This window comes from Carassius auratus, chromosome 13 (genome assembly GCF_003368295.1).
Source record: "Carassius auratus strain Wakin chromosome 13, ASM336829v1, whole genome shotgun sequence".
NCBI lineage: Eukaryota > Metazoa > Chordata > Actinopteri > Cypriniformes > Cyprinidae > Carassius > Carassius auratus.
Window position 1 is genome coordinate 1,943,771 of NC_039255.1, and position 16,503 is coordinate 1,960,273.

The 16,503-nt window shown below is 32.0% G+C and overlaps 1 protein-coding gene across 1 annotated transcript in view; it reads right to left on the reverse strand.

The window, feature by feature from the left end:
- The window catches only part of LOC113112313 (adhesion G protein-coupled receptor A3-like), a 78,952-nt gene that overhangs the window by 58,383 nt on the left and 4,066 nt on the right, over positions 1–16,503 (reverse strand). The window contains exons 2-7 of the mRNA XM_026277760.1: positions 9,020–9,091; positions 6,944–7,015; positions 3,496–3,567; positions 3,327–3,398; positions 1,871–2,034; positions 1,507–1,720 (exon numbers count right to left, since the gene is read on the reverse strand). Coding sequence (XP_026133545.1) covers positions 1,507–1,720; positions 1,871–2,034; positions 3,327–3,398; positions 3,496–3,567; positions 6,944–7,015; positions 9,020–9,091 — 666 coding nt within the window. The remainder of the gene's footprint in view (positions 1–1,506; positions 1,721–1,870; positions 2,035–3,326; positions 3,399–3,495; positions 3,568–6,943; positions 7,016–9,019; positions 9,092–16,503) is intronic.

The following is a 16,503-nucleotide window of genomic DNA, read 5'->3' on the forward strand; positions in this document are numbered from 1 at the left end:
TGATTAATTCACTCAACCGATTCATTCTGGATCAGACTGAAAAAAGCGACTGCCTTCATCAATGGGTAATAGATTAATTCACTCAAACAATTTGTTTGATTCATTCACTTAAAAAATTCATTGTGAAACAGACTGGAAAAAGCAAGTGAATTGATTCAGTCACTGAACCAATTTGTTCGATTAATTAACTCAACCTATTCATTCCTAAACAGACCGCAAAAAAAGATGTTGTCTGTATGAATGAGTCATTGATTCATTCACCCAACCAAATCGTTTGATTCATTCACTGAACTGATTCATTTCAAAACAGCTCAAAAAAAAGCAACTGCCTTTATGAATGAGTCAGTGATTCATTCAATCAATCAATTCATTCCAAAACAGATCGAAAAAAGCTATTTCACTGATTCATTCACTCAACCAATTTGTTTGATTCTTTCACTTAACCAATTCATTCTGAAACAGACTGAAAAAAGCAAGTGCATTGATTCATTCACTGAACCAATTTGTTCGATTAATTCACTCAACCTATTCATTATGAAACAAACCAAAAAAACGGCTGCCTATATGAATCAGTAATTGATTCATTCACTCAACCGATTCATTCAATTCATTCACTCAACCGATTCATTCCGAAACAGATCGAAAAAAACTATTTTGGTGATTCATTCACTCAACCAATTTGTTTGATTCATTCACTCCACTGATTCATTCAATTCATTCACTCAACTGATTCGTTCAATTCATTCACTCAACTGATTCATTCAATTCATTCACTCAACTGATTCATTCGATTCATTCACTCAACTGATTCTTTCAATCATTCACTCAACAGATTCGTTCAATTCATTCAATCAACTGATTCATTCAATCATTCACTCAACAGATTCGTTCAATTCATTCACTCAACTGATTCATTCAATTCATTCACTCAACTGATTCATTGAATCATTCACTCAACAGATTCGTTCAATTCATTCACTCAACTGATTCATTCAATTCATTCACTCAACTGATTCATTCAATCATTCACTCAACAGATTCGTTCAATTCATTCACTCAACTGATTCATTCAAGTCATTCACTCAACTGATTCATTCCGAAACAGATCGAAAAAAGCTCTTTCGGTGATTCATTCACTCAACCAATTTGTTTGATTCATTCACTCAACTGATTCATTCCAAACAGACTGAAAAAAAGAGTTTGCCTCTATGAATGAGTTATTGATTCATTCACTCGACTCAACCAATCTTTTTGATTAATTCACAAAACGAACGAATTCTGAAACAGACTGAAAAATGCAACTACCTTTATGAATGAGTCATTGAATCATTCACTCAACCGATTCTTTCAACAGCAAATGACAGGATTGCACACTGCTGCTTTTTCTAGTGACATGATTGGGGTGATTTTTTTACACATACCTGGCAACCCATTCAGAAACATTACTACAGTCTGTCACGAAAAAACGCAAAACAGTGGGAATGAATATGATCTTGTCCCTCTCACCTGGTAATGAGGCAGCAGTCGTGAATGATGCTGTCCTCCACGTACAGCCCTCTGTCCTCCAGCGTGTGGACGGGACGCTGCTTGTGGCTCCAGGACAGTCTGACGGAGGGGTCGAGGTACGAGGCGGTGCACTGGAGAGGCAGACGGTCCCCGGGGAACACCAGCTGCTTCTGAGTCGGGATGAGCTGCAGGACGGGGAGCTCCAGCGGGCCGTCTGAAACACAGTCGTTTTAAACAGTATGACATATACTTTTTGACATATACAATTTATGCTTCCTTATTTTTATCCCACAAGGTAATAAAGGGCTCTATGTTTAATGTTTTGACATGATTTTAGAGCTGGTGAACATCGGTGAAGTCTTACCGCATCTGAGCTGCCGCTCCTGAAGACTGCACAGCTCCAGTCCGTGAAGACGAGTCGGATACATGCACACGGATTTATTCCCCACACGCACCGCATGAGATCTGATCCACGACAACAACCAGCGCAGCTGACAATCACAGAACAGAGAGTCTGTGCCCACGTGCCTGAAAACACCACCATCATCCATTAACACACTGACCTCACTGTTTGTGAAGTTACTTTTAATTCTATTCTAATTAATTCTACTGCTGGTAATGAATAGTAGCTAGTTCCCCTGCTTTACTTTGACTGGACTGACAGTGAACAAAAACTGTCCAGATGAACAAAGTTAAACTAAATAAATGTAATAAATTACTTGTCATTTAGAGACAACAGATTCTGACAAACTTAATAATTAAACATACCAAAATTAAAGTGAAAACAGAAAATGTAAAATCCAATTCAAAAATATTAACAAAACATTACCACAAAATATTAACAAAACCAACTAAAATTAAAGTGAAAACATAAAATATAAAATACAATTCAAAATGTTAACAAAACCATCAAAATTTCTAAAACTAATTAAATTAAAGTCAAAACATATAATATAAAATCCGACTCAAAATATTAACTAAATTAACAAAACATTAATAAAAAATATTTGCACACTTTTTTTTTACTAAGATTAAAGTGAAAACAAAATTTAAAATCCAATTCATAATAATAACAAAATTAACAAAACATTAAAGAAAAATATAAAAAACATCAACATTTCTAAAACTGAATCAAATTAAAGCAAAAACATAAAATATTAAACCCAATTCAAAATATTAACAAAATCAACAATTCTTTTTAAACTGACTAAAATTAAAGTTAAAACATAAAATATAAAATTACATTCAAAACCATCAGCATTTCTAAAATTAATTTAAAGTGTAAAAATATCATTTAAAATTAAATTCAATTATTAACACAAACTTACAAGAATACTTTTTTAAGTTTTAAGTTTTAAATAATTTAAGTTTTTGTAATTTTGTTATGTAATATTTGGCATACTTTCAATATCACTTTTAAGCTTTAGATTGTATTAATTTCAGTTTTAGTTTTATTATTTTAGCAAACTACCTCTCCTTGTTCTCATTATCTGTTCTTGCATTACGTTGCATTAGCAGTGCAAAAGGTTGTGGGTTCGATTCCCAGGGAGTACACATGGTTAAAAGAAATGTATAGCCTGAATGCACTGAAAGTTGCTTTGGATAAAAGCATCTGCCAAATGCATAAATGTAAACCTATCAACAGAAGATGTTGTAACAACAGATCTGTTTGTGTTTGACATCAACTCACATAATCTGTGATTGTGTAGCACATGTCAAAGTTTGAGAGATCTAGCACAAACAAGCGCTGATGCTCAGACACAACATCTTACTTTCATAAACACCCAGTTAAACAGTAGAAATACATGCAGAGATCTCACAGCTCTCTGAGAGACGGGACGTGTGTGAACAAACCCTCCGGCAGCGTGGAGAAGATATTCCCAGACAAATTCCTGAAAGACACACAGAGGTTATGCACAAACCTATACCTGTAACATTAAAACATTTACATTAAAACACAGATAGAGCATGTGTTCACTACAGACTCACAGTTTAGAGAGACGGGTGAGGTCAAGAAACATATCAGCAGAGAAACAGCCAATCCTGTTGTTGGAAAGATCCCTGCGCAAACACACACACACACACACACACAGACACAGACGCACACGCACACACACACACACACACACACAGTCTGTCAGCTGAGTAGTGTTCACTTTGTCCGCCATTTTTAATTAAGTCTTATTCTTATAAATTAGTCCTGGTGTCGAATGTACTTTTTAGTTATTATCATATTAGTGAAACTAGTCGTTGAAAACTTACCATCACATTTTTGTCATACTGTATAATAGTATTTTTTTTTTTTTTTGCTCAAAATTATAATCGATTTACATTTCAGATATTGCATTTTAACCACTAAGCACAAACCAATAGATCAATAAATTAATATCAAAGACTTAGATATGCTCTCTCTCTGTCTACGTTATGAAAATATATTTTAACAGTAAAATTCCTAAGAGAAATTGCAAATAATGTTTCTCTATTAAAACAGGAGTGGCTGAGTAAGTGCAAAACTGTCATGTTTAACACTTCATTTAAGATCAACTTAAGTTAAATTTTTTGTCTGCGTTTTTAAATCATCTTTTTAAAATACACTTAAGTCTCATGTTTTATCGTCAGTGATATTGCATGTTGATATAGTCATAGTTATTGGTTGTCGTCTAAACATCATTTCGTCTTAGTCATGGAAAAACAGCTTTTAAAAATGATTAAAAATGAAGAAAAATAACCAAAGTAAAAAAAATTACCAAAACGTAAATTACTAAACTGTAATATCATTGTTAAAGATTTTGTTACAATTTTGAGTTTTAATTTTAAAGTGTTTGAAATGTTGATTTTTTTGTTAATATTGTTAATTGGATTTCATATCTTCTGTTTTCATTTTAATTGTGTGTGTAATTCTAAATGTCATTAACTCTACTGCATTAATTGGATTTGATTTTTTTTATTTCTTCAACATCAACGATAACCTTTTCTGACCTCAACCTTTGGATCAGTGGATTGTGATTTTTAGTAACTGAATTCAGTCACTATCATTAACTAAAACTGAAACAAAAAAACTATAAATGTTAACTGAAATAAAAAATAAATAAAAAATTTCAGCTAGTTGACAAGCCAATATTTCTCAGCTTACATTCATTTAGGTGAAATATTAAAATAATTTAAACTAAAACATAAAAAATTATTTTTAAAAAATCATGACAAACAACAAAATTACTAAAATGGTGCGTGAAAAGTAAAATATAAAGTGAAATATAAAATACAATTCTAAATATCAATCAACTTTTTAAAACACAAAAATTAAAGGTGAAATCATAAAATGTAAAAACCAATAAATATTAACAAATAAATCTAAATTTCTAAAACAAATATATATATATATATATATATATATATATATATATATATATATATATATATATATATATATATATATATATATATATATATATATATTAATAACACAAGTTTTAAAACATGTTTTAGAACTTTTGTTATGGGCTTTTGTAATTTTTATTATTTTTAAGCACTTTTATTATTAAGAAGTGTTTTTATTATTTATTAAGCTCTCATTTATTTTTATTTTTATTTCAGTTTTTCATTTTAAGTGCTTAAAATTATTCCAGGAAGTTAACTTTTTTTTGCTAAAGCAGCATGTACAGCATTTACAAAATTGTATGTTTTTATCTAATACTTAAATTTATTTGAATTTATTTGAATTAACAAAATAAATTTGTTCAAAGTGTTTTAGTTATTAACCATAACCAATGTCGGGGAAAGTTACTTTTAAAAGTGTGTTGTTCCCTAAAAACGTAACTAATAATGGCACTTAGTTACTTTTTATGGAAAGTAACGTGTTACATTTCTTTTGCGTTACTTTCGCATGACTTTTTTTAAATATGAGCAGGGCTTGATTGTTTGTTTTTAATATAAAAAGTTCTATGTGTAGCAAATGAAAAAGCCCTTTCACACCAAAAAGTGTAATGAATAAACCTCAGGCTGAAGGAAAAGTAAATTCACATCTAGAACATCGGAGAAGAAGGTTAATACATTTTTCTGCAAAAAAAAAAAAAAAAACTAAACAATGAAGCACAAATGTTAGTTAATTGTTAGCTTTTGCTTATATGCGGTTGAACTGGATCATCAAATGTCAGTAGCAAAGACACTGGTAAAAAAAAAAATTTGATTAGAAACACTTGTGTTATTTCACTTATTTAATTATCGCAGGTTTGCGCCATATTCTAGAGTTTCTATTTCACTTTTTTTTACACAAGTCCCCATTAAATCACTCTGGCAGTGAGAAATCAACCCGGTTTCTGGATTCAGACACAACTGAATCGGTTACTTTTATCAGCTGCATTTCATCTTTTTTCGAGGAAAATATGAGTGAAGCGCTTTAGGAGCTGGACTGTAATTTTAGTGACTCTCCAATTACTCTTCATTCATTCAGACTCTGAACCCGCAACCAGCGTATAAACGGCCGTTTGCTGACCGCTGACCAAACCATGCATTCAAGAGCCCGGCGAGAAGGGTAATGTCCCGTCTGCGTGTGTGTTTGGACACACAGGTGTGTGTGTGTGAGCGCTGTAATGAGAAACATGTGCTGCTGCGGTGCAGTGGGAGCGGTTCGGTTCGGTTCAGAGCTGTAATCATGGGTTGTGAGCTCTTAAATTAGCTCTGAGACCTGCCGCTTAAATTATACACGCATCCAGGAGCCTGGCACACGCACATCCACAATCAGCCGCTCAAATCCAGCAATCAGTGTCACATTAAACCTCTGCAGCGTCTGCATGTGGAGAAGATAAAGCCTCTTCACTGCAAACCGAACCTTCAGATTCAAGAGCGCTGCATAAAGATGTGAGCTCCAGTGTAGAAGTTTAAAAACTTTTTTCTGGTCCTGCCGTTACATCCACAAAACATAAAAAGCTGTCAAAATGTCTATTTTGGGTTTCTATTTACTAAAGCAAAAAGCCCCAATAGTTACAGTGAATTTATAACAGCTAAGAGGCGTTGTTAGACTCTTTTATAAAACACTTATTCCACATACGTAGTTAGGTTTCACAAAATAAAACAGCTATTAGTGTAATGGTATTAATTAAAACAGTATTCTTCCAGCAAACAATGTAGCTGCTCACAATCAGTTGTGGTTGCAACAAAGTGGTTGCCGAGCAACACACAGAAGTAAACAAAGGTGAGTGTTACTTTGTAGCGGAATTTACAACAGCCTTGAACACGGCTCGGCCAATCAGAATCAAGGAGCAGAACTATCTGCTTTATAAATAAAAGCTAAGGCTGTGACCAATCGCCTTCCAGCAACTCCAGTGTTTAGGGAATGTTGTCATGTTTTAAGAGATTCTAGTTGTAGAAACATTTCTAGAGGCATTGTAGCACCTAGAAAACATGCTGTTAGGTCTTTATCAGGTCTAATCATACGTACAGTCTCCTCAGAGCCGTCAGGCCGTGAAAGGCACCAGGGCTGATTCTGCTAATGAGATTACTGCTGAGATCCCTGAAGACACAAGAGATATGAGAGAGAGATGAAAAACATCCATCTGTGAGCATTCAACATGTTACACGCAGATCAGCGAATAAACATCTCGGCCAGTAGGATTTGATTTATTTATTTGCAAAGAAATTAATGCTTTTATTGGACAAATTTGCATTAAATTGATCAAAAGTGACTTTCTATTTCAAATAAATGCTGTTCTTCTGAACTTTCTGTTCATCTGAGAATCCTGAAAAATAAAATGCATCACAGTTTCCACAAAAATATTCATGTTTTCAACATTGATCATAATCAGAAATGTTTCTTGAGCAGTAAATCATCATATTATTCTGATTTCTGGAGATCATGTGACACTGAAGACTGGAGGAATGATGCTGAAAATACAGCGGATCATCACAGAAATAAATTACAGTTTACAATGTATTAATGTAGGAAACACTTATTTAAAATTGTAATAATATTTCACTATTTTTATTAAAAAAAATTTTTCAAAAACTTTAAATAAAAAAATAAAAAAAAAATATTTCCAACTCAAACCTTTATTTTGTATGAATTAACCTTAATTTTAATGAATTAATTAGTTATATATCTTTATTTATTTTTTCTTTTTAGCATCTGCCACAGAAAAAAAAAGGCTAATTGAGATTTTTTATTTCTTGCACTTTTGAATTTATATCTCACAATTTCAACTTTGTAGTGGAGGAAAAAAAAAATTAGCTATTGCTTTTCTCTCAATTTGGACTTTTCCCTCCAAATAAGTCCGAAAAAGTCACAATTACTTTTTTTTTTCTGTGGCAGGGCCAGCCTTTCACACAAACCTCATGCGTTCAGCTCGGACCGAGCGTCTCAGACCAAGTGCTCTAAAATTACATGACGCAGAACCATAATATGGCTTTCCTCTGAGGCCAAAACAAACTTCCTGAAATTGTGTCTCTGTGTTTCCCGTGTACGAAGGGAGCGACAGGAATCTGAAGGAGGACGGAGTCAAACACAAGACATCTGCAGACCTTCAGAATCAGCAGGAAAAATGTCACGAGACAGACTTCTGACCTTTCAGAATCCATCCTGCTTAGAAGATCGGATGCTTCTTGCTCTCCTGTTTAACCGTTTGTACAGCCACGAGCAGCACAAATGCCTTTAACCTGTATTACACATCACTCATCCGATTATAAATCACAGTTCTCAGGGTTTCTAGACTGACTGAATGTGGTCAATGTGAAATATTTAAGGCTCAAGTGTGACGGTCATTACTGCTGATAAATGGCTTCTGTCCGGCTCTAATGGTGTGTGACTCCAGAAACACTTCTGTTCAGCGCCATTACACTCTTCCGTTCATCCCACTTGTTTCCAGAACTTAAAGGAAAAGAGTTTGCATGCTATTTTTCATAAATGCATGCATAAAAATTGAAGGGCGGTCACGTTCTGTATGCATCCGTTTTAAAAAATAATGCAAATACATATCTAACTAAAAAAGTCTTTATTTGCTGCAGTGATGACGCGTCTCTCCATTTATTTAACTATAACCACTTCTGATCGCATCATCAAATAAATTGCAATATATCAATATAATATAATCAAATACAGCCATTTCACCAGATAACTGTTGCTGCTATATATGATTAATATTAATATATTCATATTGCTTTAATATACAGTTTGGGATCCGGAAGACTTGTAAAGTCTCTTCTGCTCATCAAGGCTGCATTTATTGGCTCAAAAATACAGAAAAAAATTATAATCTTGCAAAATGTTATTATAATATAAAACAATGGTTTCTATATTAATATCCTTTAAAATATAATTTATTTCTGCGATGCAAAGCTGTATTTCCATCATCATTACTCCAGCCTTCAGTGTGAGAAATCCTTCTATCAATCAATCAATGTTGGCAACAGTTTTTAATCATATAATCATTCTGATCCCAAAAGATACATGTATGTTTCTACATGATAATACGGTTATATCATCTCTAGACTATAATCCGATGGAAACGGTGATTGCTCTCACAGTCTCTCCAGAGCTCGCAGGCCGAGGAAAGAGTTATTCTTCAGCGCCGAGATCTTATTGTTGCTCAGGATCCTGAGGAGACACAAAAACACAAGCCATGAATCAGAGGATTTACACACGAACCGTCATCTTTACAGCCAGCAGCAGATTTAGAGGAGTGTACATCTCCCGTCTGCTTCATATCGACGCATGTTTGTGGTCAGAATGGAGAAAACTAAACCTCTCCAGCGACACTGTCTCTGGAAATTAACTCCTTGTAGGTTCATACAGGTTATATTTACATTTACGCATTGGCAGACACTTTTATTCAAAGCAACTTGCACTGTATTGAACGTTGACATTTAATTAGTTCATGGATCGCCGAAATATGACCTATGACCTCCCTGTTGCCTGAGGCATGCTCTGCTATTGTTTCAGAAACACTATGAGAAATTACATTTAGTTAGATGGTTTATAAACGTTTAAACGTAATGTCTTAGAAAAAGTGGAAAATGATTTGGAAATTAAAATTAATTCGGAATATTATTGGCCATAACAATTTGAATAAACATTATAAAAGAGGGGAAAAAATATAAAATAATATATAAAATAATATAATTCGTTTTTTTTTATTTTTTTATTTTTATTTAAGATTATTAGGGGTCCAACAATGCATTTTGCCACAATATAAAAGTGATACAATATGATTCATGGGTAACGAAAATATGTTTTGCGAATCAAGTTCAATCAAAAATGAATGTACAGATATATTAAGTACAAAACTAAGTAAAATTAATATGAAATCAGATAATAAAAAATTTTATCTATATAAAAATATGAATAAAAATTTAATAGAATCTCAGCACATAAGAGCACATAAATATGGTCAACCTGGAAGCTCAAAGTTTTATGTAAAAACTATTTTAAAAACTAATAAAAATGACAAAAACACACTTTAAAATGACTAGAATTTCAAAACTACACTTAAAACAACTAAAACTTAAAGTGAAAACAACTAGACTCTAGATTCTGAGGACACTTTTGTGTTTGCTGACATCTGATTGGCTGACGAGTGAGAAAGAGGATTGCCAAAAAAAACTAAAACAATTTGTTTTGTTTTTCTAGTAACAACAACAAAAGCATAAACCCTTACTAATTTATGTTTGAAATAAGAAAATATATTTCTTAGTGAGTAATATATAATAAAAAATAGAAAGTAAAATAAAAAATAATGCTATATAATATTTATGTATGTATCTTTTTTATTTTATTTTTATCTTTTTAGCACTATTTTAATTGCCTTACATTGTTAAATCACTGGTAGCATATTGCATTAACTATTACAATTATAAAAATTCATTTTATTAATGTTATATAATCTTTTTTAATATTTCATTTTCTGCTATTTTAATAAGCTTCAGAAAAGCATGCATGTATACTGAACTATTGGTCAATCAATGAATTTGCATATTACTAATTAAAACACTTTAGCCCTGAAATTAGTCCAGAAAAATGAGGTCATGTGAGAACAATGTCATGACTTGCTCTGATCATTTTTAGAAGATGACTTATTAAAGTATCATTTTTATATGTGTGTGAAAGCTGTCACAATGACACATCTGAAATGTAATATTTTTCAGGAAACCATTAATAAAGTGTTTTGACTCTCCATCTGCTTGAGTTTCGAGTGCATTATTGCTCAGCTCAGTGTTTGTGTGTGTTCAGTGTGTTGTGTGTGTGTGGTGTGTGGTGTGTTGCTTCCCACACCCCTGTTTCAGGCCTCTGACTAACATCCAGGAAACGGCAGGCAAAACATAATTGTACATTATGTAAACAGTGCATGCCGAAACTCCAGCGTCCTTCCAACTTTCTATTTACAATATCAATTATGTTCTCCAAGGATAAGCAGAGAGAGAGAAAGAGGGACATGTAAAATATTGTCTTTCTCGGACCGCTGGAGCAAATGGTCTGTGTCATTGAGAATGATTTAATCCAGCAGCTAAAGGTTAGAGTCCACACACACACACACACACGCACACACACACACACACACATATTTGCCAAAACATGCATTATAAGTTATGATGTGATGCATTTTACTAGACCTTACATTTCATGCATGATGAAAGAAATTTACAATTAAACAGGAATTTGCTGTATTCAAATATTTTGAAATGCAAAAATAACTGATTGTATTCTAGTAATTCATGTATTAATAACATTTGTTATAATGCATGCTGTTTTACATGCTGATATTACTGACTAATACTGTAACTGTGGAAGCTTGTTTCCAAAATAAATTATTAAATAAATAAATAAAGGTAACTGCAACTTCTTTATCTCACAATTTGGGCTTTTTTTCTTACTACTCTGTTTTTTTTTTTTTATATATAATTCTTAGGGGACAAAATCAGTATTGTGAGTTATAAACTCAGAATTGAAAAATAAAAATGTAGAATTGTGAGATATAAATTCAGAACTGCAAGTTATAAACGTAAATAAATATATAATAAATAAAATAAAAAAGTAGAATTGTGAGGTATAAATTCAGAATTGCGAGTTATAAAATTAAAATTGTGAGTTACTGTATAAACTTAAACTTAAAAAAAAAAATAGAATTGTGAGAAATAAACATAGAATTGAAAATAAAAATGTAGAATTGTGAGGTATAAACTTAGAATTGAATTTGTTTAGAATTGTGAGATATAAATTCAGAACTGCAAGTTATAAACGTAAATATATATATATAAGTAAAATAAAAATAGAATTGTGAGATATAAATTCAGAACTGCAAGTTATAAAATTAGAATTGCGAGTTACTGTATAAACTTACAATTGAAAAAAATAGAATTGTGAGATATAAACTTAGAATTTAAAAATAAAAATGTAGAATTGTGAGAAATAAATTCAGAACTGCAAGTTATAAATGTAAATAAATATATAATAAATAAAATAAAAATGTAGAATTGTGAAATAAATTCAGAATTGCGAGTTATAAAATGTGAATTTTGAGTTACTGTATAAACTTAGAATTGAAAAATAAAAAAGTAGAATTGTGAGGTATAAATTCAGAATTGCGAGTTATAAAATTAGAATTGAGTTACTGTATAAACTTAGAATTGAAAAATAAAAATTATAAAATTGTGAGATATAAACTTAGAATTGAAAAATAAAAATTCTGAATTGTGAGAAATTCCGAATTGCGAGTTATAAACTTAGAATTTAATATAAAAATGTAGAATTGTGAGATATAAATTCAGAACTGCAAGTTATAAACTTAGAATTTTAAGATATAAACATAATTGAAATATAAACATTTAGAATTGTTATTAACTTAGAATAACAATATTTAACTCTTAAAGTCTGAATTGTGAGATAAAATTAGCAAATACCTTTTTAATGTTTTATACCGTGTCAGAAACAAGCTTCCATAAATAACAGTGTGACTTTCTGTAAAGCTTTTCTGAAACGATGCATATCGTGAAAAGCTCTTCACAAATAATCGTAATTTGATTTGACAGTTTCTAAAGAATCTATAAGCGGTAAATTCTGTTTAAAATGTAAGTAGCAATGAACTAGTCTTTCACTGTGAAGGCAGAGAGTATTTTTTTACATCATTCACACACACAGTATTCAGTCAACCAAACTATTATTACAAGAGCGACAGAATAAAAATATGCTGAAATACGGCGGTCCACAGTCACCAATCACAGATCACAATCTCAAGTATTACAAACATCCCGAGCGGACGACGCAGTGATTTCTAACCTCCACGGCCCAAACGCTGCAGCCCCAGTGTTTTTCTATAATATCAGGTTACTAGCTACAGCTTACCATAATAACATATTTCATATCAACTACCAGTGACCCTGGACATGACACAGATTTAGCTCTGGAGCACAAGTGTGTGTCTGAAGACGGGCGGCTACACGCCACAATTACACCAAATAAAACCAGTCTGAAATCAGCAGCAGCATGAATGCAAAGACATCTCAGATCCAGACTACAGCAGGACCAGGACTTTCTCTTTATAAACATCCCAGCACAGTGGTACTACGGTACATACCAAAATACCAGTGTATTTCAGCACAGAAACAACCAAGCACCCACAGTCCAGCTAAAGCAGGTTAAGTGTGGCTCCACACAGATTCAGTCAGTATTTCTACACAAATGGAGCTCATTACAGATCGTTTTGTGTGCGTCATTGAGAATTGAATGTTCTTTAAATTAAAAGACATTGAATGCAATTCCTCAATTTGAATTGAGTTGAATTGAGTTGCAGTTCATGTTAATGTAAGGAATCAGAATGGTACATTGAATTATTATTATATTTTTTTTATACATAAAAACAGTTTATTTAAACAGTATTTTTAATTAAATGTATGTTTACCACATTTACTAAATGTATAAAAAATACAAAGTTTCCGATCAGTCTCTTCTGCTCAACAAGGCTGCATTTATTTGATCAAAAATACAGTAAAAATGTTGAAATATTATTGCAATATAAATAACTGATTTCTATGTGTGTATCTGTTAAACTGTAATATATTTCTGTGATCAAAACTGTATTTTCAGCATCATCACTCCAGTCTTCAGTGTCACATGATCTTCAGAAATCACTCTAATACTCTGATTTATTATTAGTGCTGGAAACTGATTCTGCTGCTATATATATATCATATTATATTATATATATATATATATATATATATATATATATATATATATTTTTTTTTTTTTTTTTTTTTTTTTTACACTTTTTATCAATTTTACACATCCTTGCTTAATAAAAGTATTATTACATATTTTTAATAATCCAAAAAAAATTACTGACTCTAAACTTTTTTCTCTAAACACACACACACACACACACACACACACAGAACGATTATTTCAAACAGCTTCATAAGTTACAACCACACGCAATATTTAAAAACATTTGTCTAACTTATTTCATTTCCCAGAATGCATTATATGCTTTGAAATCCTCATCTATTTCCGTTTATTAAACCGCTCATTCTGTCAATTCAATTGTGTCGCTCGCTTTAAAATTTAAATGCATAATTCTATTAGTGAATGGGGTGCTAAAACAACACTGATGCAGTAATGTGTTTATTTGACGGATGAAGCGGCTCGCTGCTACAGACTCATCCACAGTTAACCCTCTCAACACGCTCTCAGCTCCAGGGCACTTCAGGGGCTTCACACAGGTCATGTGGAGTTAACACAGGTTCAGACGCGCAGACAGAAGCTGTTTTATGATGTTTTGGGGAGCTGAGGGACACTTTAAATAACCCAGCGTTTAGCGGCCGGTGAGGGGAGGCAGAGACGACGCACCGCTCATGTTTTCTTGGCAGACTCACTGTTTTCCTTTCTGCACTTTTTTAAGCAGTCGATTCTCCAAACGCGCTCAGACACATTCTTCTGCAGAGCACAGACGGATTCATTCGAGAATCAGAGGACGATCCATCTGAGGCATGACCAGCTAAACTTCTACCAGACGGAGCACAAACACAGCGATAAACCATCAACAACAGCCTCTTCAAGATCATAAAAGAACAACCTGATGCAATCTGACCGGAGCAGCTCACTCATGTCATTCCAATCCATACTCATTTCATTACAAAGATTCATTTTTAACTAGAAATGTAATGTTCAAAGTTCTTGAAATCTGAATTAATTTTACTTATTATTATTATTTTTTTAATGACTGCAGGAAACTGCTGCTGGTTAAAATGGGGTCATTAAGATATATATTTTTAATTTATTTAAATTAAGTTTTGTTTTTGTTTTTTAAGAAATACATATGTTTATTCCACAGAGATTCATTTAACTGATCAAAAGTGACAGTAAAGACATTTATAACAATTTACAAAACTGATTTTTAAGAATTTTTGTCTTGTTTTCCAGTACAAACATTTAAAAATTCTTAATTTAACATGCATTTATAATGTAACACATTACACATTGTTTTCTTCTTTTTTTATATATTTATTATTTTCGTTCTTAATTTAAATGCATTTCTTTGACTAAAAACAAGACTTAATATCTTATGTCATTCCCGTAAATGTATCTTGATTTTACAATCTTTACAGCTATGTTATGAAAAACAACACAAAAATATTAAATAAGAACATTTTATTCAATGTATAACATTACATAAGATTTATTTTAAATAAATTATTTTCCGTGAATCCTGAAAAATAAAATGCATCACAGTTTCCACAAAAATATTGTGCAGAACAACTGTGTTCAACACTGATAATAATCAGAAATGTTTCACATTATTCTGATTTCTGAAGATCATGTGACACTGAAGACTGGAGGAATGATGCTGAAAATACAGCGGAGCATCACAGAAATAAATTACACTTTAACACAGATTCACACAGGAAACATCTGTTTTAAATCATAATAATATTCCACAATTTTTACTGTATTTTTAATCATATAAATGCAGATTAAGCAGAAGAGCAGATCCAGATGCTGTTAAGCTCCAAAAGATCACTGTCAAAAGCACTAAAATATTCATAAATTACTTTTTTTATATATTTCTGAGAGAAGTGTCTTCTCACCAGGGCTGCATTTATTTGATCAAAAATACAGTAAAAATTGTGAAATATTATTCTAATTTCAACCAGCTGTTTTCTGTGTGAATCTGTGTTAAAGTGTAATGTATTTCTGTGATGCTCCGCTGTATTTTCAGCATCATTCCTCCAGTCTTCAGTGTCACATGATCTTCAGAAATCATGAAAATATGATGATTTGATGCTTAATTATTATTTGGTAATGTATCACAGTTTCCACAAAAATACAAGACAGGACAACTGTATTCAATGTTTATAATAATAATCAAAAATATTACATTTTTATACATATAGACATAGAAAACTACATGGCATTCTGTCTCAGAGACTCCTGACTCTGAATCACTGAATCATACGAACTGACTCTGAATCACTGAATCATACGAACTGACTCTGAATCACTGAATCATACGAACTGACTCTGAATCACTGAATCATACGAACTGACTCTGAATCACTGAATCATACAAACTGACTCTGAATCACTGAATCATACGATCTGACTCTAAATCACTGAATCATACGAACTGACTCTGAATCACTGAATCATACGAACTGACTCTGAATCACTGACTCCTGTGGCTCAGTGGTAGAGCGTTACGTTAGCAGCGCAAGAGGTCATGGGTTCAATTCCCAGGAAACACACATACTGGTAAAAAAAAATGTACTGTACATGGCTTTGAATAAAAGTGTCTGATAAATGCATTTAAATGTAAAGTAAATGAATCACTGAATCATATGAACTGACTCTGAATCACTGAATCATACAAACTAATTTGGAATCATTGAATCATAGGAACTGATTATAAATCACTGAATCATACAAACTGTTTCTGAATCATAAAAAACTTTTGTACAAAAAAAAAAAAAAGATTAAAATAGTAAAAGCTTAAAAAAAAATGTTTAATTTTTGACTGG